Genomic DNA, 24,068 nt, shown 5'->3' with positions numbered 1-24,068 from the left:
ACTGGGAGAACACAATTGATTCTTTATGACAAGCTAATAAGTGAATATTGTGATATATATTTTTCATTAAGTCTGGGGGAAAGTAACCTATCACACAAATCATGCCTGACAAACGTTCAAGCATTTCAACATAACCTCTGCATACTGCCTGTTAAAAGCTACATTTCATTTTAGGTTTGGAAGTCTACAACAGCATAATCACAAGCATTAAAGATACATGTGGAATGAGCTTGATCTCCTAAAACAAGTGGTTTTCAACAAGGGGGCCTCAGCAAACTTCCAGGGGTCCCAATAAGTCTTTAAGTCGAAAATGCTAAAACACACACACAAAAAAGATGTAGATATAACATTAAACCAATATCATATTTTTTTACTAAAACAGAAATACCAGAGGTATGAGCTTATATAAGAAGGCCTTTGGACATTTTCTTGAATAAAGGAAGACTGAGTGAGAACTACAGCCCTAAACCAATTCCATCAAAATGAAAATACAGTGAGGAAAATAAGTATTTGAACACCCTGCTATTTTGCAAGTTCTCTCACTTAGAAATCATGGAGGGGTCTGAAATTGTCATCGTAGGTGCATGTCCACTGTCAGAGACATAATCTAAAAAAAAAAAATCCAGAAATCACAATGTATGATTTTTTAACTCTTTATTTGTATGATACAGCTGCAAATAAGTATTTGAACACCTGAGAAAATCAATGTTAATATTTGGTACAGTAGCCTTTGTTTGCAATTACAGAGGTCAAACGTTTCCTGTAGTTTTTCACCAGGTTTGCACACACTGCAGGAGGGATTTTTGCCCACTCCTCCACACAGATCTTCTCTAGATCAGTCAGGTTTCTGGGCTGTCGCTGAGAAACACAGAGTTTGAACTCCCTCCAAAGATTCTCTATTGGGTTTAGGTCTGGAGACTGGCTAGGCCACGCCAGAACCTTGATATGCTTCTTACAGAGCCACTCCTTGGTTATCCTGGCTGTGTGCTTCGGGTCATTGTCATGTTGGAAGACCCAGCCTCGACCCATCTTCAATGCTCTAACTGAGGGTAGGAGGATGTTCCCCAAAATCTCGCAATACATGGCCCTGGTCATCCTCTCCTTAATACAGTGCAGTCGCCCTGTCCCATGTGCAGAAAAACACCCCCAAAGCATGATGCTACCACCCCCATGCTTCACAGTAGGGATGGTGTTCTTGGGATGGTACTCATCATTCTTCTTCCTCCAAACACGTTTAGTGGAATTATGACCAAAAAGTTCTATTTTGGTCTCATCTGACCACATGACTTTCTCCCATGACTCCTCTGGATCATCCAAATGGTCATTGGCAAACTTAAGACGGGCCTTGACATGTGCTGGTTTAAGCAGGGGAACCTTCCGTGCCATGCATGATTTCAAACCATGACGTCTTAGTGTATTACCAACAGTAACCTTGGAAACGGTGGTCCCAGCTCTTTTCAGGTCATTGACCAGCTCCTCCTGTGTAGTTCTGGGCTGATTTCTCACCTTTCTTAGGATCATTGAGACCCCACGAGGTGAGATCTTGCATGGAGCCCCAGTCCGAGGGAGATTGACAGTCATGTTTAGCTTCTTCCATTTTCTAATGATTGCTCCAACAGTGGACCTTTTTTCACCAAGCTGCTTGGCAATTTCCCCGTAGCCCTTTCCAGCCTTGTGGAGGTGTACAATTTTGTCTCTAGTGTCTTTGGACAGCTCTTTGGTCTTGGCCATGTTAGTAGTTGGATTCTTACTGATTGTATGGGGTGGACAGGTGTCTTTATGCAGCTAACGACCTCAAACAGGTGCATCTAATTTAGGATAATAAATGGAATGGAGGTGGACATTTTAAAGGCAGACTAACAGGTCTTTGAGGGTCAGAATTCTAGCTGATAGACAGGTGTTCAAATACTTATTTGCAGCTGTATCATACAAATAAATAGTTAAAAAATCATATATTGTGATTTCTGGATTATTTTTTTTAGATTATGTCTCTCACAGTGGACATGCACCTATGATGACAATTTCAGACCCCTCCATGATTGCCAAGTGGGAGAACTTGCAAAATAGCAGGGTGTTAAAATACTTATTTTCCTCACTGTATGTAATCTGTGGGTCAAGCATGCAATATAAAAAGCAACATAACAAAAAGGCTTTGTAACGCAGTTCGTTGTTATGGGAAAAAGATTTAGAGACTTTAATGACATAAAATAAATCAACAACAAAATGAAAGTAAAAGACAGCAGCCCCTCACGGACGACTGCTGTCACATAAGAAAACATAAAAACCACAACATAAGTCCAGGCCTGTCCTCTCTCCCTCTTCACTGTCGTCGCTCCTCCTTAAAGTTGCTCTAAGCGATGCCACGCGTTTTTTAGGCCAAAACATTTTTTGTCACATACAGCAAACATCTCCTCACTATCCGCTAGCTGCCTGTCCCCTGAACACACTGTAAAAAAAACGCGGTCTCTGTAGGCACCATTCTGTGCACAGGCTCCACAAACCAACAAAAACAAACTGGGCTCACCTGCACCATGAAACACAACAAACAGTGCTCCAGCCAATCACCGACAAGAAGTATTTGAGGGTGGGGTTTGGGGGGTTAGTGCGAGTGCACATGAAGTGGGTGTGTGGAGGAGAGAGAAGCATGAAGAGGGAAGTTTGAATTATGGCCGAAACACGACCAAAGAGACGACGTTCCGATGAACAAATTGCAAAGAAGAGAGACGAGGATAAGGAACGCGCAAAATACCGAATTTACATCGGAAAAACCTTTCAAAGGTGGTGAGAACTCCGCCGGCAGAAGGGTTTCCAGTCCGACATTCAGGTTGCTCTGTTTTTGCAGAACAGGTAAATCCATATTTCTTTCTAAACTGATGTTCATGTTCGCCAAACCAACACAAGGATGTAATTAGCTAGAACTATGCAGTCAGCGTTAACTTTGGTGAATACAACATATAACGTTATGTTTCTAGCAGCTAGCGATCAATCTCTATTGTAAATGATCAAGCAAATTCACAGTAGGGCGACAATTTGTGTGAATGATTGTTTTCATCCACTGTTTGTTATGAATTCGAATGTTCATAGGCTGTTGACAACTTTGACTAAATTTGTTTACGACGCCGCCGTTGTTTATGCTCACTGGGAAACGCGAAGCTACGTTATCTTGCTATTATTGCGTCCTTGTTTGGGAGCTATAGTTATAGCTTCAGGTGGCGAAACGATTTTAAGATAATGTTTCTCTTTTTCTGCATTCTGTTCTGCAATATATAAAACCCTTTATCTAACTTGGCGACATTACACATTGAATGAAGTATCAGTAAAACTTAACTTTGTTTGTAGTGACTACTTTGACTTTCCTTTATGCCGGAAGGGAGGGGAGGAGGGAGGAGACGGGATGAGGAGGAGGGAGGGTCTAGCTAGCCTCCGTTTTGTTTGACAACAATTCGAATGTCAACAAGAAGTTACGACTCCCGGCATCGCTTAGAGCACCTTTAATGCTTCCGCTCCTCCGTGAGAGATACGAGACCGGTGCGTCGCGCAGGTGTCGCTCATCAGTAATCACGCCACCGGCCTCGCGCCGCTCTCTCATGGCCCTCGTCCTCGTCCTGCTCACGACAGGCTTTTTTATAACAATTGTAAATTTACTATCAGTTAGACCCCAAAGTGCTACACCAGAAAATGTCAGCATATACTGCATAATTTATTATAAAGAAGTACTATGTAATGTTCTAATGTTAAAGGAAATGTTCATCCCAAAATGACCGTTGTAATATTTTAGCATCCTCATGTCATGATCAAACGACATTGACGCAGGGTTGTTATCACTAACTAAAACTAAAACCATAAAAAACAAAACCGTTTTCGTTGCTTGAAAGAAGATAAATGTTAACTGAAATAAAATAACATAAGAATTTCACTAAAATGACTAAAACTAAGTAAACTAAAATTAATACATAAAAAATGTATAAAATGATACAAACTGATGAAAACGTTAACTTTTAACTTGAACTATTCCTTTAAAAATAATTTCTCCTCTCTCAGCTCAGTGTGTAAAGACAGCTATAATTAAGCTGATTTGTAGGTTGATTTTAACATTGCTGTGTTTGTGGCTCGATGCGAGTCTGTATATTTCCTGCAGTTTAAACATGTAAGGGCGCTTTCTTGAAGATTGTCCGATTACTTTGGTGACTTGTCGCGTGGGACGTTTATCTAAACAGAATCAGAGTATTGTTGTTTGTGTTTTCTACAACAACAACAACAACTAAAACAAAAGCTTTCCTGCTGGTGCCCTGCCAACTGCAACATTCCATCTTTCTCGCTTCTCATATCTGTAAAGCTTAAGGGCGCTTCCCTCCTTTACAGATAGAACAGAAACACAGCGAGAAATGTGTTAACCCATTATATGTTCAATACATTGATATTTGCAAACGGATTTGAGAATGTCCGGTCTTTATCTCTCACACACCATAAAAGAAAATCAGGCTTGCTGCATGACATTCCTGTCAACAGACCTCTGATTACAGTTGCCATATGGAGGCCGTTAAGATAGTGTTACCACATTAAACAGGGCTCTGCTAAAGATGTCATTAGCGTGGAAAAGCTAAGTGCAACATTTTAGATTTAAGGTGGAAACTGAGGCTGTGAAACAAAACTGCCCATAAAAGTAACAGTCAGAGTTTAGAGTGTGAGAAACTAGGCCATGCTCCTAATATGGAGAAGCAGGACTGAAGTGACCATGAAGCATGACCGTTATGTGAAGTGAATTGGGCTGGAATGACGTTTCATCACCTTTGATTTAAAGAAGAAAAAGTTCATATGTCTTTGTTCCAGTCAAGTTTTTGATTGATTCACAGTTACATGTAGCTTCGTTCTTGCAAAAAGTAGGCCTATTTTAAAGTTTCTCATGTTAAAGACCCCATGAAATGGCACTAATATTCCAAAAAGGTTTTTAAGGATACATCAGGCTTTTATGGCTCATATTGTATGATGAGCTCATATTCGATGAGGAAAAAAGTTAAACACCAACATTTTTTTTCAGAGGCCCAAACTGAGCAAAAATATGCACATTGGTGCAGTTGCTGATAACTTGTAGCTTGTAATGTAAATCAATGAGATCAGTATAGCAGACTATTAACATAAAATGCATATAAATATCAACTTAGATATTTACTTATATAATGTCTTAAAAAGATTATATTTGAATACTTTTATTATTATTATTTATTTTATTTTAATGCTTTCTGTATTATTATTTGTATTTTTATTTTTTTTGTTGGGCAAAATCAGATCATTGATCATTGAATCAGATGAACAAATGAATGTTCCTTAAAAGCCTGATATTTTAACACGATTTTCAAGTAAATCTAAGTTCTGGCTTTTGTCCAGTACATATATATATATATATATATATATATATATATATATATATATATATATAGTCATTACTTTAGCAGATTATAAACAACAGATTTTTCTTGAACGTTTTGATCATGTTGATGATTTAGAAGGCCTTGTAAATTTGTGTATCAAATATGCACTTTATAGGGTTAAACAGCTTGCATTAAAAATGTTCTAAGGATGCTTCCACTGCTTCCACTTTGTTCAGTACTGGATTGTAACATCCAATATTAACACGAAGCATTGTTTTCATGACCAATCTTGATTCATTGCAGTAGCATGTTTGTCTCAGTACTTGACAAAAGACTCTTATCTGGATCCTCTACTGCAGCCAAGAGAACCGCCAGTGAGGAAAAGGTCTCAGCAAGGAGAATAGAAGGAAATCTGGTGATTCAGCTTTTGGGATCATCCCATTTTTAGATGAAATCGCTACTCCACATTTTCAGCATTGTTATAATCATCTGTGCACATCTGTCCTGTGATCTGCTCTTTCCAGCAGTGTGGTCAGAAAGGGCTTTTCTCACAGCCGCCTACGTAAAACATGCACATAGCCATTCAGTGTTCCATTGTTTTCACATGTACACATTGACACGCCATTGAAAGCATCTGAGGCCATAGGCTAAGCATTCCTTCATCAGACTATCCACATGCATTGTCCTACACATGCCTGGAATCCCCCTGAGGAGACTGGAAATGACCTCATCAGTCAACAATGACAGAATGTCCCATTGTGTGTTGGGCACATGGTTTATACTGGACTAATGCATTAATCATACTACTGTATCCTCTACATATTTAAAATCAAACAACAATAAAATTGTTGTCAGCCATGATCAGACACGAAAACTATATATATATATATATATATATATATATATATATACATTGACATTTACACGCAAGATGCAGTGTTTTTCTTAAAATAATTTTAACAATGTTAAGCTAGATGTCACATTGTTTATTTGTCAGAGCTGTTGAAATTAGAGATTTACACCAGAGTACATTCAGCATGCTGCTGTTTTTCAAATAAAACCAAATAATTCACATATAAGATGAAATCAACAGACACACAAGTATCATTAATGAATCCCGTGCATTTAGTATACAGATGTTCACTTTAACAGCAGATAAATAATTATGAAGCCAAAAGAACATGGCAGGCACTGAATGACAACGGCAAGATTTAAACTTTTCAAATGACAAAAATTCATCATTCAAAAAAGATGTTAAAATCATGACATCACAGCTTGTGGGCGGGGCCCCATATTAGTTTTTACTATTGTGTGCACTTCTTTTTCTGCCTTTTGTGTTTTTTGTAAGCATGCGCAATATACGCCGTAATGAAAACATCAGGAATTCATGGCAACAACAAAAACATTCACTTTTTAACATACTCCAGATGTTCTATAGTAGTAAGCATTTTGGCTCGCTCAGTGCTCAGTGGAATTAAAAACACATTTTAATTGCTGGAAGGCTGACAAAAACTGTAATTATATCAGTTCACCTTTCTACACTTCTTTGCTTTTCACAGTAAGTTTTCACATGACCCTGATCAGATCAATGGGCATTATGTTTTCTGTCAGGACTCTTAAGGTTGAATTGAGTGAACATGTCTGAATATTACAGACTAAACCAGCACATCACAACTTTGGTCACGTGCAGCAGAGCATGACTCCATATGAACTCAGTATTGTGTTAGTATCATTTATAATTATATTTATTTATGATTAAAATATTTATAAAAATGTTGAATTAGCTTTTATTTTTAGCTTTTCATTTTTCACTTTAACTTTAGTTTAGGTTTAGTTCAATTTAAGTTTAGATTTAATTTATTTTTATTTTATTTTCACTAATTTTAATACTTGAACTTACAGTATTTTATTTCAGTTAGCTGCCAATACAAGTGTTTTTCATTTAACATTTTTATTTTATTTTATTTAAAATAATACAAATTATTTTTAATAGTTTTAGTTTTAGTTAACAATAACAACGCTCATATTTTATATGCAAATTAGAATGTAGCCATCAGAAAAGTGAAAATCAGAGAGAGTCAGAAGTCTTAACGCTGAATGCTTAAAAAGGACAAGGGCTACATCCGCCATCCACCAGCACTGCCAAAATGACGACACATAACTCTCGGTGGACCATGTCATGACTCCATTAGGACACAATCCAAAGCTCTAAAAAGTGACAAGAGTGCAAAGGCTGTCAACAGCTGCCGCTCTGTTCAAAAGGAACCAATAAAAGTGTGTCGCTGAGAGGAATAGACTGTCTCTCATAGCATTCTTGCATGTCTGAGTATTTATGCGGGAGATAAAACATCTTGCTTATTAACATAAAATCAGCAACACATTCCATCTCATAGTTCAGCACATTTTCTGAAGAACACATTCTGTGAAGATGCAGGGAAGGTTTCCTTTAAAAGTATGACATTCAAATCCAGAATATTCCATTCCAGCCTGACTAGTTTTTCAGCTGTCGCATGACCTCTAAGGGGCAACATCCAGCCTGGGATCTATTTATCCAACGTCTACAGGTTAACCTGTCAGTACACTGACCCTGAACCACGTCCTGTGCACCTCTAATGTTGACTCTCTTCAGCGGTGTGGATTTATGTGTTTTTAAGATCTGGGCTCTGTACGTAGGCGAACGTGCTCCTGATGCAAAGGCTGTTCTATGCATCACATGTATCCTTTACGTTATGCCAATCACATAATACATTGTGATTATAACATAACATAACATAACATAACATAACATAACATAACATAACATAACATAACATAACATAACATAACATAACATAACATAACATAACATAACATATAACATATAACATAACATAACATAACATAACATAAGTTCATTCTATACTAAAACACATCCACATCCTTAAATACATAAACACATTAGGGACTGCAGATGAAAAATAGCCTTCTGGCTAACTCTGGCATATTGACAGAAATGTTTATTAATATGCACTGTCCTTAATAAATAAATAAATAAATAAATCCATAAAATAAATAAATAATCACTTGCAACTACGACTTTTTTTCTCACTGACGTGATAAAAATGTGATTCTCTAATAAGCATTAAAATGCATAGTACACAAATATTTTAAATAAGTTTTATTTATTATATATTGTATTATATATGTATTTAATTCATTAAATATAGAGAATAGAGAATGGTGCTAGTAATGCCAATGTTATGAGATCGATTCCCAGAACGCACAAGCCAAGATGTGTAATATAGCTGCATTGTAAGTTGCTTAATGTAAAATATGTAAATGCAATACATTGTGAAAGACAAATATGTACCAATGAGGAACATAGGGCTGCTATAAAGTGTTCAGAAGACACTAGTATTGCTGAACATAGATAACTCTCTCTCTCTCACACACAGCCTCTTCTCATCTCATGCTGTGTGTAGGAGGCCAACCAGACTCACAAAAAGGAAGGAACTCCCACACTAATGCTTCAGCCATGGAGGGGTTTCCCTGCATTAAGAGGATGGATATTGCTTTTTCCTTCTGTCCACAACTTATTAAACAAAGACTAATAGCAATCTGTCAAAAGCACGGCTACATCATGCTCATGAAGGCAGTGTCAAGCTTTTACCAAAACCACATGCACAATGAGCCAGTGAAGCATGTCAGACACATAAACATAGTTCAATCAGTTGAACAGTAGAAGTGAAGTCTTTCACACTTGGTTCGATTACCTGGTCCGAACCCGAGTTTAAATGTCCCCCCCTCCCCCTGCTGGATTTTGTTCACATTTATCTTGTGTCTGAACCGCAATGCATTTGCATTATCAAAGCAGCAGCTGTTTACACCTGACGACGCAGCTGTAAAATGTATAGCCCTTTTGCACTAGAGAAACAAGTGAGCAGCCATCTTTACAATTTTGTGTTTGAACTTCGTTTTGCTGTAGCTCTGTATATTTCTATGGCATAGCTGTCGAATTAGCTGGTGAAGTGGATTTACTTATTGTAGAAATAATGAAAGTCTTTGATTACGTTTAAGCGGATGTCACAACAAAATGTCAGTAGAGCGGGAAGATTTTAAAATGAGAGGTTCATTCATAATTCCGTAAGATCTTACCGTCATGCTGTGTAAACACGAACCAGAAGACAGAACACAACCTGTGCAGTGCTAAGAGGAGGGGCTACATAAGGTCTATAGCATTGCTCACCTCACTTTTATAGCCTATTTTGGTTTTTGAACCTTTGGTTTTATCAAATCATACATCATCAATAGTGGTTCACTTCCTCATATCAGCAGCGAACTGTACCGGAGTTCACATGAACCGTACCCCAGACCATCCTTTTAAGGTGGATTCGGGTACTGCAAGTTCAGAAAACAGCGTTCATATCATCCAAACCAACCAATCGAATTCGGGTGCACATCAAAAGTGCTATTGTGAAAGCGCCCTAAGACAAATTCATTACCCACATTATTACATCAGCTATGCAAGTCTGTTTGCATGCAAAATAGGGACTGAAAAAAACGACAGTTCAAAAAAGAGAGATTTGCATAAAGGTTTGTACATAGATTCAAGTTACAGTGTTAGTGTTTGATTTGTGTTAAAATTTGAGATGGGTTCCAAAAGAATGTTTTGGTTTGAACTGCAGACCTTTTAAAAGCAATTATAGTGTTTATTTTAGATGCTACTCTGATAAAACCTCCCATAGATCAGCAAAAGGTCAGTATTTACAGTACTCACCCTCATGTCATTCCAAACCTGTATGAATTTCTTGTAATGAACATCAAATCATCAAAGTATATTTAAAAAACTGTACATATTAAATCAAATAATGCTTAAAAGTTTGTGAAGTATTGATGCAATATGATCATTATAAAGTGGGTCATTATATTCCCCTCTGTATCTATTGCTCCATAATGTTGCATCTCCAATGTTTTGCATGGATATGTGAGAGCATTCAAGATACTGCATTAATGGTGTGTTAATGAGAGAGCTAGTAAATGTGGGATTCAATTTGGAGTCTGCTTACGATATTCCCTGTTCTGTTAATCATCTGGCCCTGTGTATTTAAGCCCTCTGCTTCAGTTTAGTGTTCTACGTTTAGTGTTCTACGTTAACATTTGTGGTTCTTGTGTAGTGTTATAGCTCTTAATTAAAGTATATTATCATCGTTCATTCTGCGTCACGCGTCATCCATGGAATTGAAACTGCATGCAACCCTGACAGAGATACTGTCTGTGTCATAAACATCAATAGATGACCCTGTGTTTATAATGAAACTGCATGCATATATATGAGAATTCCTGCTAATGCAATAATCTAAGGCACATGGACGTTTGGAGGTACTCCATATTCTGCTATGATTCAAAGAGAGGGTGGTAAACTTAATCTGATTTATTGTACAAAATATTTTCCTTGTTCTTGTGGGAAAGTGCAAGTCTCTGAGAAAATTCACAGTGAGATCCCAATAGAACAAGAGCACAGGTCAGACTCTAAAAACAGGAGTAAATGCCTGAAACGTGAGAAGAGAGAAAGGTAGTGGACAGAGAGCACAAAGCTAAGAAAAGACAAACATTCAGAGACAGTCCTCTGTGTTTAATCTGGATGCAATAAACCTTGCAATAAAAGCTCAAAAATAGAGTTGTGGTCCTAAACAGGGGTGAGAAGATTTTGCAGGGCATAGCTGTTTTCTTCACTGAATATGAAGGGCATCTAAAGGACAGAAGATAGGCCTACACTGTAAAAAAAAATTACAAAAATTCCCCAAGTCAAAAATTTCAAGTGACCGATAACATCTAAATTTTTCAATTAGTCTGACGTATTATTTCTCATTGAGCCAATGTTAACAGACTATTGCAACAAGAATTTCACTTGGGCCAATTGAAAAATGTAGATGTTATCGGTCACTTGAAATTTTTGATTTGGGAGGGTTAGAAATTTTTTACAGTGTAGGAGAATGGCTGTTTTCTGGATAATATTATAGTGCTTTCAGTCTGCTAAAAAGATGTAATTACAATTAGTCTCATATTTTGTTTTAAGTTAATGTAAGGTAATGTATTAAAAAAAATCTATACATTCTACATTCCATTCTCAAACAACATCATCAAACAAAAAAAATGCAGATCATTTTTTTCACAATCTATGGACATAATCTAACATGAGTCTGTGGTTCGTAAAAGTGTTTGGCATTTGCTTTAGGGCCTCAAGAGAAAAAATGCAGATGAAAGGTAAGGAAATGCTTTCTGTTGGTTTTCATGATCACAGAGGCGATACAAAGAGCCAAGGCGCTTAAACATTGCGTAACTGGTTCTACTCGACCTGCTCCAAGCGGGATTCGAACCGGCATTGCTGCTGCACTTGAGGCCAGGGGAGTGAGGTTTACACATACAGCTCTTACTAGCTTGCTTCCGTTACAATTGCAATGCCTACATACACAAACATGACAAATGTATGTGCCCCTGTATTATAGTAACTCAAAAATATCTGCATCTGAATAATACAGGAATCACCCAGAGGGAAGAAAAATAGCATTTTCTTTCCAAAGGTAAAGCACAAGAGTGAACTAAAGTCAAGAATATCATGACTTCCTTAGTCAAATGCCATGTCTTTCCCTCAGATCATGTGTAAGCTAACAATGACCCTACCTTTTTTTAGACAGGAAATCTCCACAATTGATGTCCTGAACAGACCAGGAAGGACTGGGATGGAACATCAGGTCATTACATTTTTGGAACTGACACAGTTGCTCTGCTCTATATTTAGGGCTGGATGTCACACGGGCTTCAGGTTTAATAATTAAAATAACATCTGTGTCTCGTTTCAGTCTGATACGTGTCCAACTGGTTAAAAAAAATCCAGCTTCTGTGTTTAGAAGGTTTCTTCCTCCACATCCTCAGAGGTGAAAAACAGAGTGGGTGTCAGAGGTAACCCACTGCTTATTTACTGCAGATTAAAAGAAAATGTAAAAGAAAATGACAAATAAAACTAAAGCTGGATGGAACAGTGGGAGGTCAGACAATGTAGTTTCATTTTAACAAGAGGATTTTTATCAGACACATAAAAAGTAATAGTCCACTCCTCCACTGGTAGGGTCAACTGTTAACTTGGGAGTTTCAGCCTCCTCATTATGCACTGAGATTCCAGAGCTTGGCTGATTTGGCGTATGCTGGGTCAGTTACATGATTTATTTATTTTTTTCATTAAAATTTTTTAACAAAATCTATAGCTATTCAAAAATGAAAACTTTAAACATGTTGGTAGGCAATTTTCTATCACACACACACACACACACACACACACACACACGTTGTGTTTTCATGTTTTATGGGGACTTTCCATAGACATAAAGAGTTTTATACTGTACAAACTGTATATTCTATCCACTCAAATTAACCCTACCCCTAAATCTACCCATCACAGAAAAAATGTCTGCAGTTTTACATTTTCAAAAAACATTACTTAGTATGATTTATAAGCTGTTTCCCTCATGGGGACCAACAAATTTCCCCACAAAGACAAGGATTTCGGATACTGCCATCTTTGTGGGGACATTTTGTCCCCATTATGTAAGGTTTAGCGTTTAGGCTCTCCATGGACAATAATTTTTATACTGTGCAAAGCAAGTACACACACACACACATTAGGGACACCTGTTCAACTGCTCATTAACGCAAATATCTAATCAGCCAGTTACTTTGGAAAAGTACTGCCTGGTCTGATGAGTCTCAATTTCTGCTGCGACATTCAGATGGTAGGGTCAGAATTTGGCATAAACAACATGAAAGCATGGATCCATCCTGCCTTGTATCAACAGTTCAGGCTGGTGGTGGTGTAATGGTGTGGGGGATGTTTTATTGCCACACTTTGGGCCCCTTAATACCAACTGAGCATCATTTAAACACCACAGCCTACCTGAGTATAGTTATAACCTGAGCTATGACCATAGTGTACCCATCTTCTGATGGCTACTTCCAATGGGATACAATGAATTCACTATACTCAAACAGCCATTCACCAGATCTCAATCCAATAAAGCACCTTTGGGATGTGGTGGAACGAGAGATTCACATCATGGATATGCAGCTGACAAATCTGCATCAACAGCTTGATGTTATCATGACAATATGGACCAAAATCTCAGAGGAATGTTTCCAGCACCAACTCTCTACTAGCAAGGTGTACCTAATAAAGTGGCCAGTGATTGTGTGTAAGATAATAATTATTGAATATTATAATAATAATTATGAGATGTTCACTCACATGTATTCAAGGTGCAAGGAAAATGCAGGAAAATTAATTAGGAAAATATATTTGCTGTAAATGATACCTAAAATTGTGAGGCTAGTTGAGCAGAGGTTTGATATTTCACTTTTCTAAGCAACAAAAATTATGTGTTCACCTTATGGGTGATAAAATGAGCCCAAATGCTTACACTGAGAAATATACCTAGGATCCAAAATATCATAGAGAATTGTTGGTGGGCTCTTTTGACCTGAGCCAGTAAGAAGCCAACTAGCAATGTAAAAATCAAGTTCATAACTTGCATTCATGAGAAAATGATGGTCTTGCCACATGGATCACGTGCTCAAGTTGCACGTGCTAAACCATCAACACTGTAAACAAACTCTCCATGACGCAAAACAAGGGGTGGAGCGACCAATTAAAACAATCAAGACCAGATCTAACAGGGAAAGCAAAGACACGGAGAGAGAAGAAAGTACTTCTGTTTATCTGTCCTGATGATTATCGTTGCGTACCATCCATGTTTATCTGTTGCTCTCTCTTCCTTGAATCATGCTGGAATAGCAGGCGCTGTGCTTTGTCAGCAGTGATTTTAGATCAGATACAGAGAGATTACGAATGATCTCACATCAATTAAAATCTCATCTGAAATCCCACACACAGAAACATGACAATGTACAAAAGGGTTGCTGCTTAAAACCCCAAAAATTACACCCACAGGTCCTGAGTTCATGTGCATGCAGTACGGACCCCAATGCAAAATGTGCATGAACTCGCCCCTACTGGTCCATTGAACAATAGAGCGATCAAACAGCATTTGAAACACTGCATTCAGAGCACTGGACAGAGAGGCTGTCACTAACAATAGTTATCTGTTCTCCAAAACATTGCGCAGAAGCCTGTGAGGCCTACTTGCAAATGCTCTCCGGATAAATCAAAGCGAGGTTAGAGATTTTTCCAAAACATCTGTGTCTTCTGTTTCTTGGAATCACGTGAATTTGGAGTTAGTTTAGTCATGAACTCAATGTGAGTGTTTAGTGTTGGTCTTACTGCCTGAAGCTTGTTCATCTGATCTTTAACATTGATGACAACATGACATTCTTCCTAATAAAGTCCACAGACGCCTCCTTATGTGATGCTCTCTGCAAACACTCCTGTGGCAGAGCTGGCATGGATTTTGGGCTAATTTGGTTCACGTGGCACTGTGAAAGGCCAAAATAGCATGCTGGGATCTAACTCATGGTTCTCTGACAACAGTCTGTGCTTATGTATGTCTGCGAGAAAGTGCATGTTTTATGTCATGGCAAAAACGTCAGGTTAAAGATGCAAACCAGAGACAAAACTAGAGCAATCAATTAATATAAGTTGCCACCAATAGCTTATCTGACAGTAGGTCACTACAAACATATACAACAGGTCTAAAATCTGAGACCAGTAGTGAAAATGTCAACACCGGCTCATTGGAAAAATGCACCTCTATAGAGGCAGTCAAACACCTAACACAGCTATTATTCTGTTTCTCACAAAATTATGATTATAGCAGGGGCAGATTATTGATTAATATAGACTTATTTTCACACAGTTCCTTACACAATACTATGTTATATGACCTCAAAACACTTTTACACATGATTACCAAAACCAACATAATAAAACTTTGCCAGATCGTGCTTTTAACGCCACTCATTGGACATTTCTCTTTGAAAGTGTCAAGAAATTTGCAAGCAAAGCAAAGCAATGTAATTTAATAAATAAATAAATAAAAAATTACAATTATATTCTAATCATTCAAATTTACGTCAAAAGAATCCCTTTAAATTTGACCTGATTTCTGGTAGGGTCTGGCCAGACAGCTGCATTGTGACAAGAAAATGTTTTAAATGGCCAGTCAATGTGTTAGGGTCTGGAAATATGCTGTAAAGGCCTATAATGTGTCAAAAGTTAATGACAAATGTAACAAACTGTCAACCCCTATATTTTTCTATGCTTTATGACCTGGAGTAAAGATTGTGCTGTCCAGTCCAAACTGTTTACTGAATGTATTGAGATCCACTAAGTCAGCTGCATAAACAAACCAGAGAACAACACAAACTCCTTCCAATTTTGATGCTTAGGAGACATGGTGAGAAACAGAAGGACCAATCTTTCAAAGAGAGAGGCCGCAGGTCAGACAGAAGAAAACAGCACTTCTGTTTGGATTTGAGACAAATTTTGGCTTGGTCTTTTTTTTCTGCCCAAGAGTTTGTTTTTGGTAGTGCAACATTATGGATTATGATACGCTCTTCACAAAATGTGATTATACCACAATATAAATGATTCATTTATTTGTTTGTTTGTCTGTTTGTTTAAAACAACCTTCCCTTACAGTTTTTGTGTGGGTCTGGTCATGTCTTATTGTGCCTATATGAATCCTCACAGCTACTGGTGTCCCTTCTAAAAAATACTAATAATAACAATGCAAGATGCCCCTGTTTATAATGATATCTACACAGGCATCTTCTCTGAGTCATCTTCCATTCCACTTTGACTGACAGGGCAGATGGCTGTCTCATGCATTATGGGCCAGTAGGGCTGGCTGAGTCCCAGTTACCGAGACCAAATGATCCGCTATGGGTATTACCCAGGCTAATTTCCACATTCCCGCAGAGAAAGCCTGGGATCTGGGACTCCCTGTGTGCAATGGCTGTTCCCCCTTATCCCAGTATAAAACAATCAATACCTCGGACAATGTGAAAGAGACTAGTGATTAACTACAGCAAAAGGGAACAAAGATACTGTGAGTGCACAGATTCAATGAAAGGTATGTTCCTTATCCCCAAAAAAGGTATGTTCCAATCACCTAGTAGTATTTACACATCTTGGGAGTGGTTACCAATTGTGTATGAATGCAAAAGCAATGATTATGACCAGTTCACATTTCTTGGGAATTGAACCCATGACCTTGGCGTTGCTGTTTAACTGTTTTAGCTATATAATAGGAAAACTGTTGCCCTTGTCTTGTTCTGATCATGGGCCAGCAACAAAGTTTATCAGTAATGAAGTTTATTTAACCATTAAGCCATAACACATTTGTATATGCCTTCCTCTCTGTGCAGTATTAGTAGTACATAAACCACTGAGATAATCTAGGCTTGATATAATGACAAAACTTGCTACACTGTAGGCAGCAGATCAATAGGTTAAGGGCATAACAACAGTTTCCCCAGACCACCCAGATATATACACTCACATCCCGTTAAAAAGCCTTTTACAAAGCTGTGTGTGTGTGTGTGGTTGGATTGCAGGAGTATAACATTTCACTTTATACTTCACTGTCATAAAATGATGTTCAGCAGTAATAAAGCATTTTATCTTTCAAACAACACATTACTACTCAACTTTTCCTAAACAATGATTATCATAATCACAAACTGCTTTCACCAGTCCACCTCTGTGGTTGCCTATAGTCAAGTAAAGCAGGGTGGTCACCAAGCAATAGTTCATGAACTAGAAGGGCAATGCCGTCACCAGATGAAGGTTGTCCCAGGCCCTATCACAAAGGTCTCAGTTAAAGGGGGGCCCAGGGGTTATTCTGTCCCAGGCCCTGTGAATTTAAGCAATGGCCCTATGTATGGGTCAGGGTTGTTCAGTTTAGCTTGGGGTGTTTAGTCAAAGAGAAAAATGCTTAAGATGATGCATATAAGTCAGTCTGAATTGTGTTTGGAATTTCAGTGCCATTTCTAAACTGTCAGTTCACTAGTTCGCCTGCCTGTTCAGCCTTAAAGGTTAATAGTAAACTAACTTGGCTTGCTGTCCTTGGAGGAGGCTCGACCCGAGGCTCAGCTTGAGCTCAGAGTTAAGCCCTAAAGCAGATCTAAAATGCAACTTGTACTTTAGTAAACAAAACAAAAGAGAGAAATGAGACAATGAGTGAATAAAACTGAGGGTTTGATACACACAACTTACAAAGGCTCAAAACGAGGAACAGTTGTGTGAAATCAAGAAAACAATGAGTAACCATGACAACCAATGATAAACGTGCTAGACACCATTGCAGTTCGTTCGGTGTAGTATGTCCGAATACATAATATTCAAAAAACAGTAGGCAAAAAGTAACCGGATGACCTACTACTTCCGCTGAAGAGCTCATTTGATGGACACTTTACTCTCCCATGAGGCCACGGGAGAGGATTTATGAATGGCTGTGAAACAACGCAACTGACGCTGGTAGGTCATGTGACAGTAATAACATAGTGGATGTAGAATGTCTGGATTTCATAAATATAACCGATATTCATACTATATAGAACATACTTTTTTAACCGTCGCGAAGTAAGTTCAAATTCAAATGTAGTATCTACTCAGATAGTACGCGATTTTAGACACACCACATGACAACAGAAAGGAAACCCAGGAAATAATGAAGACAAACTAAAACGCCACAGAATGTGGATTTCAGTTATTTTGTTTATAAAGTTCCCACAACTTTTGAGCAAAGATTTTCCATGACTTTACTATTTCTAACTTTTACAATCATTACATAGCCCTTAAACATGACATGCTTAACACAAGTTAAGAATTTGTTCTCTAGTTTTAGTTAAATCGTGGCCATGATTCACCTAAACAAGGGAATGAATAAATAAGTTGTGGCCACGTTTGAACTAAGACAAGAGAACAAGTGGAAAAAAAATAATAATAATTTGGGAAAAAATTCGTAATTATTGGCCACAGTATTTATTGTTTTTCCCCTCATGTCGTGTAGGGATCAATACATTTATTATTAGATTTTAGGTTTTTTTTTTTTTTTTTTTTTTTACACAAAAAGTTCTGGTGCTGACCATATCTAGAAATGTTTATATTCACTATAAAAAAGGTCAAATTTTTAAGATTTTAATTTACATGACTTTTCCAGGCTTGTAAATCACAATTTAAAAAATAAAATAAAAAAAAATCATGATGTGGGAACCCTGTCTTTAGGTGCAATTCTACAAACATTCAACAAACATTTTGTTCATAGTCCAGCCAACAATTTACGTGTATATCAAATACTGAGTACCCTATAAAAATGCTTTTATTGGGGCTGCTTGGCTAAAAAAGGGAGCACATGTAAGTGCTTTATGAGACTACGTGTTGTTTTCTATAAAGATGAAAACAAATAAAACACAGAAAATGAGAAAAATGTCCAGGGCGGTGGGAAAGGAACAGTGATTCAAGAAGGTAAACAGTTGCAACTGTTGCTTCCTCTGCACTGGCATTCCATCCACCCTCTCTCGGGAGATGCTGGAACAGTCCGATCAGGCGTAGGCGGAACAGTGTGTAAGCCTAGTGATGTCCGTCATGTTTTTCCCCCCAATTGGACCTCATCCATCCTCCGTCTCCCCACTCACTCTTTCTCACACCCATCACCACATGTGCGTTTCCAAGAATTAGACAGACAACCCACCTTCATGAAACTTGCCAGTCTCGAGGGGCAGAGCAGGCCTGAGAGATACAAGTCACTTGAGGAATTTCTTTCACTATCAGATGGTGTGATAAGACGGATTACAGCTCACAAACTTCACATTCTACAAACTACATAAAGTATAGAAAACTGTTGACTTTCAATCAGTTTGGGTTTGCCAGTGGGGGACTAGTTCACCACAGATGTCCGGTTAGAGACATGAAGAAGCAGCAGAAAGTTTTCTTTGTAGCTTTATTTTCTCCACAACAATTCCATAATGCTTCAATAAAGGTTTAGCACATAAGTGCAGATGAGTACATTCGTGAGGTCATGAGTATGGGTGTGGTCTAAAACAAAGCATACAATATCTATATCAATATAACATAACAGAAACAATTCAATAACAAGATAAATACATACAATGAGATGTAGCAGAAATGCTTCCATGAAACATAAGCAACATCATGTGAATACGTGAACACAAATGAAATACCTACTTCTATGTGAAGTATCCTTAAACAAGGAGTAGACAAAATAGTATCAAACAAACAAATGCATTTCTTCAAACAATTAACATGAGTTGAAATACATAAACCAACTTACTTGTATAATATACGCGCACACACACACATCAATGGCAAGAAAGCATAGAGTCCGTTTGCTACACTCACCCCATGCAGAGCTATTTACTACTAATGCTAATCAATGCCACCTGCTGGAGATGGGCGGAGCCTAGTGTCTTCACGTCGCTGCTTTGACAGCGTGCTCTGACATTGGCTGATTGCCAGAGCAAATCTCACAGACTCAAATACAAAATACACTTACAATGGGCCTTTTTAACATAAAGCACATAAAGATTGTATGTGTATTTAAAAACACCAACATTTACATAGTATGGCTTTCAAGGCCTAAATATACTTCATTTTCCATGTTCTGCTCTGTCTGAGTACAGTTGAGCATGCAAGACTTTCAAAGTATACTTCATTGACCGTGAGCACAGGTTTACGCATTCAATAAGTGAGCACTTCCAAGTAATGCATACAAACTACAAAGTTCTAAAGCACGAAGTCCACGCCAAATGGAGTTTATCTTTTCAACAGAAAACACTTGCCTGAAATGCCTTGTTTGTATAGTCTTGACATTATTTCTGTACCATGTTACACATTTGCATAATGCCTGCCTACTGGCTGCTTTGGCCCACCATCACTGAGCAGTTGGGTAAGTGATTTTGCTATGTTGAGAAGATGCTGTGGGCAAAAACAAACATAAAAAAAAAAAAAAAAAAAATACAGTGACTTCCAATACCGACACTATAGTTACCATATATATAATATTGTTTACAGCTGCTCATGAAGCCTTGGGAGCTGAAACAGGACTATGGTTAGGGGCGTTATATATTTCAACATTCTGTCTAAGCGGTAGACCAATCACAACAGACCTGGCCATCTGACCAATCAGAGCAGACTGTGCTTTAAAGAGACAGGAACTAAAACAGAACATTTCAGGCAGATGGTAAAAAGAGGTGCTACAGCAATGCACACTATGACAACAAATAATGTGGGGTTTTTTATCTTTAAATCAAGTATTGTATTCTAGAAATAAAACTTGTAAATGAGCATAATAGGGGCTTTTTAATATTTACAATCTTTCTCTTCAGTGAAAATTTCCAAAAATATTGGTGACTTATACTGAGTAAAAATCCATCACACCTGAACATTAGAGGTGATTTATATCATTTTTAGGGAAATGCATTTTGTTCAAGTGTAAATGCAATTCATACCCAATCGGACAACTGTCTCACTATTCAAGACCAATGAAGTGACTAGGCTGATAAAATGAAGTGTAAATAGGTCCTCTAATTCATCTTTCAGGGTGTGTCGGGAACATACTGTTGTTTTGGCATGACTGAGTTCGCTCAGAGATTGCACTACTATCAGTTAAGTTTACCGAATTCACTTTCATTTACTTTGGCTGTTTCTTCACTGCATTCAAGTGGAGAATCTAATCTGTAATGCCATCCTAATTAAGTGAGTTAACTCCAGGAAGTAAGCTAGGGGCTGTTACCACTAATCTGATATGAACTGAATACATGTGAGACCACTTTGACCTTATGAGAATCACAATTGATAAACAAGCTTGGAAAAACATAATGTTCAACTGAAACTCATCCGGACCAGCAGCCTTCCATTAATGTACAAATAGAAAAGGAAGAAGATTTTCTGAGTAAATAAACTGCCAATGTAGACTAATTATGCCACTGAAACAGACAGATACACATACATAATATAAGCGAACATTTGTTTGTTAGGGATATTCTTCACCCTTTGTATTTGTAAGAATAAGCCTAGGGAAACAATTCCAAACACACATCTTTAGTCATCATGAACGTATTTTTTTTTAAACAAATATTTAAATACTCCCAAGAAGAAAAACAAAAATGTCTGGTGAACCACACATACCACTAATGCTGCAAGGATTTAGGGTGGATTTTGCAATACACAACAGTTATTTTCCACCCATTTCACCTAAACATTTATTTAAATTGATTGAGCTCAGGATGGCTTCGCCTTATAGGGCTCCCATTACTAACTTTTCAGTTGTATGTGATAACTGGATAAGTATGTATATTAGGGATTGCACTCACCAAATACATACTACTTTAACTAGAAAAAGTGACTAGAAAAAAAATATGTCATGATTTTTTTTTACAGAATACTGCCTCCCAAAACAAGCCAACAACAACAAATGGTTACACCTTTTGGTGTTTGTCACACACAATACAAAGCAAAACATTATTGTTCTCAGGGCTATTGTTGTTGTAGTTGTTTAAACAGTGTTAACAAACCTGACTTTTATACCACTCACAAATGGCATCAATTACAATCCAAGGCTGAGGTGACAGAGAGAGACAGCTGTGGGAGGCATATGATAGGTATTCCACCCAAAAAGTGCTGAGAGATTACAGATTCCCACACTTTCGATGTAAACGCATGCCAGAGAACAAAAATACACAGTTCAGAACAGCTCACATAATTAGGTGATAATGTAGGCTATGACGGGCATTAACCCTGTCAGGATGATCAGGACCCCAACAAACAGTGGAGAGATATGGTTGATATTCACATTTATGATTTAAAAAAAAAATACATCCAGAGTACACTGCATGTGTTGCTAGTGTCATGCTTTACAGTTTGAGATACAGAATACACTGTACAGTAATCTAAAATATATGAAACCAGCACATTTATGCAAGAAATCTATTGCCAAGGACAATGATCAGTCATAAAGTTTATTAATTCTAAAGTTTTAATATGAAAATAAAAATCAATTGACCAATTGTAATTCAGTATTGCAGAGTTGTGGAATATATGGAAAATGTTGATTATACATCTTATTCAATATAGCTATGTGACATACCATTTTAAATCAAATTAATGCTTGTAGTTCCATTGGAATAGAGTTGTAAGGCATGGTCTGCTATGTTGGGGCATTGTATGGCTGTGTTTTTAAATCAATAGAGTTATTCTTCATACAGATATACTCCTACAAATATATCTGCAGTATCAAGGGGTAGTTTATTCATCCAGCAGATATGCCCTTATATGCATTTAGAAATATGACAAAATCACCAGATGTAACTGCTTTGTGAATTTATCTCGTCATTGTCATGACACAATCAATCATCCTGCCTGGTCTTATCGCTCAGGCACCTGTCATTTCCCGAATCCTTGCCCTGAACTTGCTTCCCACTGGAGCCCCGCCCCCAGCCACACCCCCAATAAAAACACATGTCCAGCTAGATCTCTCAGATTACTGCATCTTATGCAACTAACATGCAGGAGAAAGCATAAGTTGCATACTTTATCTTGGGTAAACAGTGTAGTGGAAGTCATTTAAAAGTCATACTGATTTCTCAGATGAGTTGCAAAATGACTTTAACAAATGGAAAACAAAGTCCAGAAGTTTACAAAAGTTCGTGTTAACTGTAGCAGTGTGCACACAAGAGTAGCCTACAACACATTGAAAGAGAATACAAGGTTGTCTGTGGTAGGCAAAGTTTTCTAAGATAGACTCAACATGGATTTCAAATGAAGACATAGTCTCACATTTACTTTTACTTTTTTTTTTCTTTTTCTTTTTTTGTACAGTAGAACAATGAAATAACTGTCAGAAACATATCAACTGCAGGAGTTGGTGTTGTACATTAATGTCTTATTGAATATTTATTCCATTCTATTGCACAATGCATATTGCTGAGTATTTTTTTGTTTACTTTTTATATTATTGGAGCCCTATTTTATTGTATTTTTCGTTTCCTGTCATTGGTTTGATTTGTTTTGGCATTATTTTGTGTTAAACAATCATGCCAATGAAGTACTTTAAAATAGAATTAAGGGGGATAGGGACTATTGTTAAAACAATTGTCGTGCTATATGAATATACATTATGCATTTGATAAATCTGGACTGGCATAATTAGTTTGGTTACTTACAGCATCAGAACATGCATAGCTATAATCATTCTGTGCTATTTATGGACAATTTTGTCGTTAAATACAGTTATATCCCATCCTTTAACTTTGTCAAATGGAAATTTTCGAATTTGAAAACTAAAGTGGAACTAAAGTGGAACTTAAAGTGGAACTTGAGCGCAAGCAAGTCGCGCACAAGTTACACGCACTTCTCTGTGCGCGCGACTTAAGCCTCACGAGCGTATATGGCACTCCTTATGGCCAAACCGACGACATTACTAATAAACAAACATTTAAGTTAGCATAAGTTTGTTTTCTAGTTGGACTTACCTTAGCTGTGCTCTTGTCTATGCTCAAAGAGAACGTGAGAAGAAAAACAGTGGCACATGGAAGCCGCATCTTCACACCTATGAATAATGTCCAAAAGGACACGCTGATGACGGATTCTTCTCCGTTTCAAGCAATTCTTGCCTCTCTTCTACCCGAGCCTGAACTATACGTTTGTCTTCATCTTTGCCCGAAACGTTATGTGGCTGTTGTTGAAAGTAATGT

The 24,068-nt window shown here is 37.6% G+C and overlaps 1 protein-coding gene across 1 annotated transcript in view; it reads right to left on the bottom strand.

Moving 5' to 3' along the window:
- Positions 1-23,986, bottom strand: part of col4a1 (collagen, type IV, alpha 1) — a 67,450-nt gene extending 43,464 nt beyond the window's left edge. The window contains exon 1 of the mRNA XM_084122644.1: positions 23,847-23,986. Coding sequence (XP_083978770.1) covers positions 23,847-23,915 — 69 coding nt within the window. The 5' untranslated portion in view covers positions 23,916-23,986. The remainder of the gene's footprint in view (positions 1-23,846) is intronic.
- Positions 23,987-24,068: the final 82 nt, after the last annotated feature.

Source organism: Abramis brama (assembly GCF_963993115.1).
Source record: "Abramis brama genome assembly, chromosome: 8".
NCBI lineage: Eukaryota > Metazoa > Chordata > Actinopteri > Cypriniformes > Leuciscidae > Abramis > Abramis brama.
This window is presented reverse-complemented; position numbering and strand designations above follow the sequence as displayed.